Here is a 1,850-nt window from a genome sequence, read left to right as displayed (position 1 = left end):
CGGCGATACACTAGGACGAATAAACTTCTTTTCCAACAAATCCTCAAGTTGACTCTTCAACTCTTTCAACTCAGAAGCAGACATCCTATATGGAGCCATCGATACAGGACTAGTTCCAGGAACTAAATCAATCGAAAACTCAACTTCACGTTCCGGCGGTAAATCGCTTACATCTTCAGGAAATACCTCCGCAAAATCACAAACTATTGGCAATTCATCAATGGTTCTCTTCTCATGCACATCTAAGGTTGCCAATAACATAAACAATTCAGCCCCATCTTGAACAGATTCACCAACTTGCTTCGCAGACAAAAACAAATCTTCCTTAACACTAATCTCAGGAAAGATAACCGTTTTGTCAAAACAGTTGATATACACACGATTAAATTCTAACCAATTCATACCCAAAATCACATCAAGTTGCTCTAACGGAAGACAAACCAAATCAATCCCAAAATCCCTACCAAAAATACTCAAAGGACAATTCAAGCACACAAAAGAAGTAGAAACAGAACCCATAGCAGGTGTATCAATAACCATACTTCTACGCATATCAGATAACACAAGATTCAATCTCTTAGCACAATCCAAAGAAATGAAAGAATGTGTCGCACCGGTATCAATAATAGCAATCAAAGGTGTACCATTAATGAAGCACGTACCTTGGATTAGCCTATCATCGGTAGAAGCCTCCGCTCCCGACAATGCAAACACTTTCCCTTTCGCTTGTTCCTTCTTTGGCTTATCACATTTGGTGCTAATGTGACCTTGCTCACCACAGTTGTAACAAGTCACACTCGAACCAACTCCACACTTGTTTGCCTTGTGACCAATCTTGCCACACTTGAAGCATGTCACAGAATCCTTACCACAATCAACAGCACGATGACCTTCACTACCACATTTGAAGCACTTAAGAGGAGTAGAAGTTCCTCCCCCACTTGACTTTTTGCCAAAACCAAATTTTTTCTTCTTATCGTCATACGGTTTCCCACGGAATTGACCTTTCCTCTCATTCATAGTCTTGTAGTGAGAAGCACTCTCCCTACTATCCTCATCATAGATACGACTCTTGTTAACCAACTCCGTAAAACGAGTAATTTGTTGGTAACCAATCGCCTTCTTAATATCATGCCTCAAACCATTCACAAACTTCAAACACTTAGATCTCTCAGCATTCATAGTATTGTAGTGAGGACAATACTTGATAAGCTCTTGAAATCTAGCAGCATAAACAGCAACAGTACCATTTCCTTGCTTCAACTCAAGGAATTCCACTTCTTTCTTTCCACGGCAGTCTTCTGGAAAATAGTTTTCCAAAAATGCATCGCGGAAAAGATCCCAAGTAATTTGAGTACCCTCCTCATCAAATCTCTGAGCCATATTGCCCCACCAATCTTCAGCTTCCTTTTCCAGCATGTGAGTACCAAACTGCACTCTCTGAGCATCGGTGCAATTCATGACCCGAAAAATCTTCTCAATCGCCTTCAACCAAGCTTGAGCTTTATCCGGTTCATGCTCACCCTCAAATGTAGGAGGATTGTTCCTCTGGAACTTCCCCAAAGCACGGTACTCATCATCATCACCATTCCGATTTCCAGCATTAGCTTGAGGAATTTGACCAAGAGATCCAGCCAACATCCTCAATGCTTCAGCAATGGCATCATCATTCCTTCCAGCAACCATCGTCCTACGACAATCGACAACCCAAAACAAACAAAACAGTATCGATCGTGTCAGATACACAAATCTAATACAACGGAATTAAAGACATCAACGACTCTGACCAACTGGTCGACCATGCTCTGATACCACTAAATGTAACACCCCTTTTCTAACCCCAAATATAT

The 1,850-nt window shown here is 41.2% G+C and overlaps 1 protein-coding gene across 1 annotated transcript; it reads right to left on the bottom strand.

Annotated features, from left to right (window-relative positions):
- Positions 1 to 1,020, bottom strand: LOC131649987 (uncharacterized; the record flags this gene model as incomplete). Its single annotated transcript, XM_058919730.1, has 1 exon — positions 1 to 1,020. A coding segment is annotated over exon 1 (1,020 nt), but the record flags the coding sequence as incomplete, so codon positions are not given.
- Between the last annotated feature and the right edge of the window lie 830 nt (positions 1,021 to 1,850).

This window comes from Vicia villosa, linkage group LG2, assembly GCF_029867415.1.
Source record: "Vicia villosa cultivar HV-30 ecotype Madison, WI linkage group LG2, Vvil1.0, whole genome shotgun sequence".
NCBI lineage: Eukaryota > Viridiplantae > Streptophyta > Magnoliopsida > Fabales > Fabaceae > Vicia > Vicia villosa.
The sequence above is the reverse complement of the archived record's forward strand: the minus strand, read 5'-3'. Positions and strand labels throughout refer to the sequence as shown.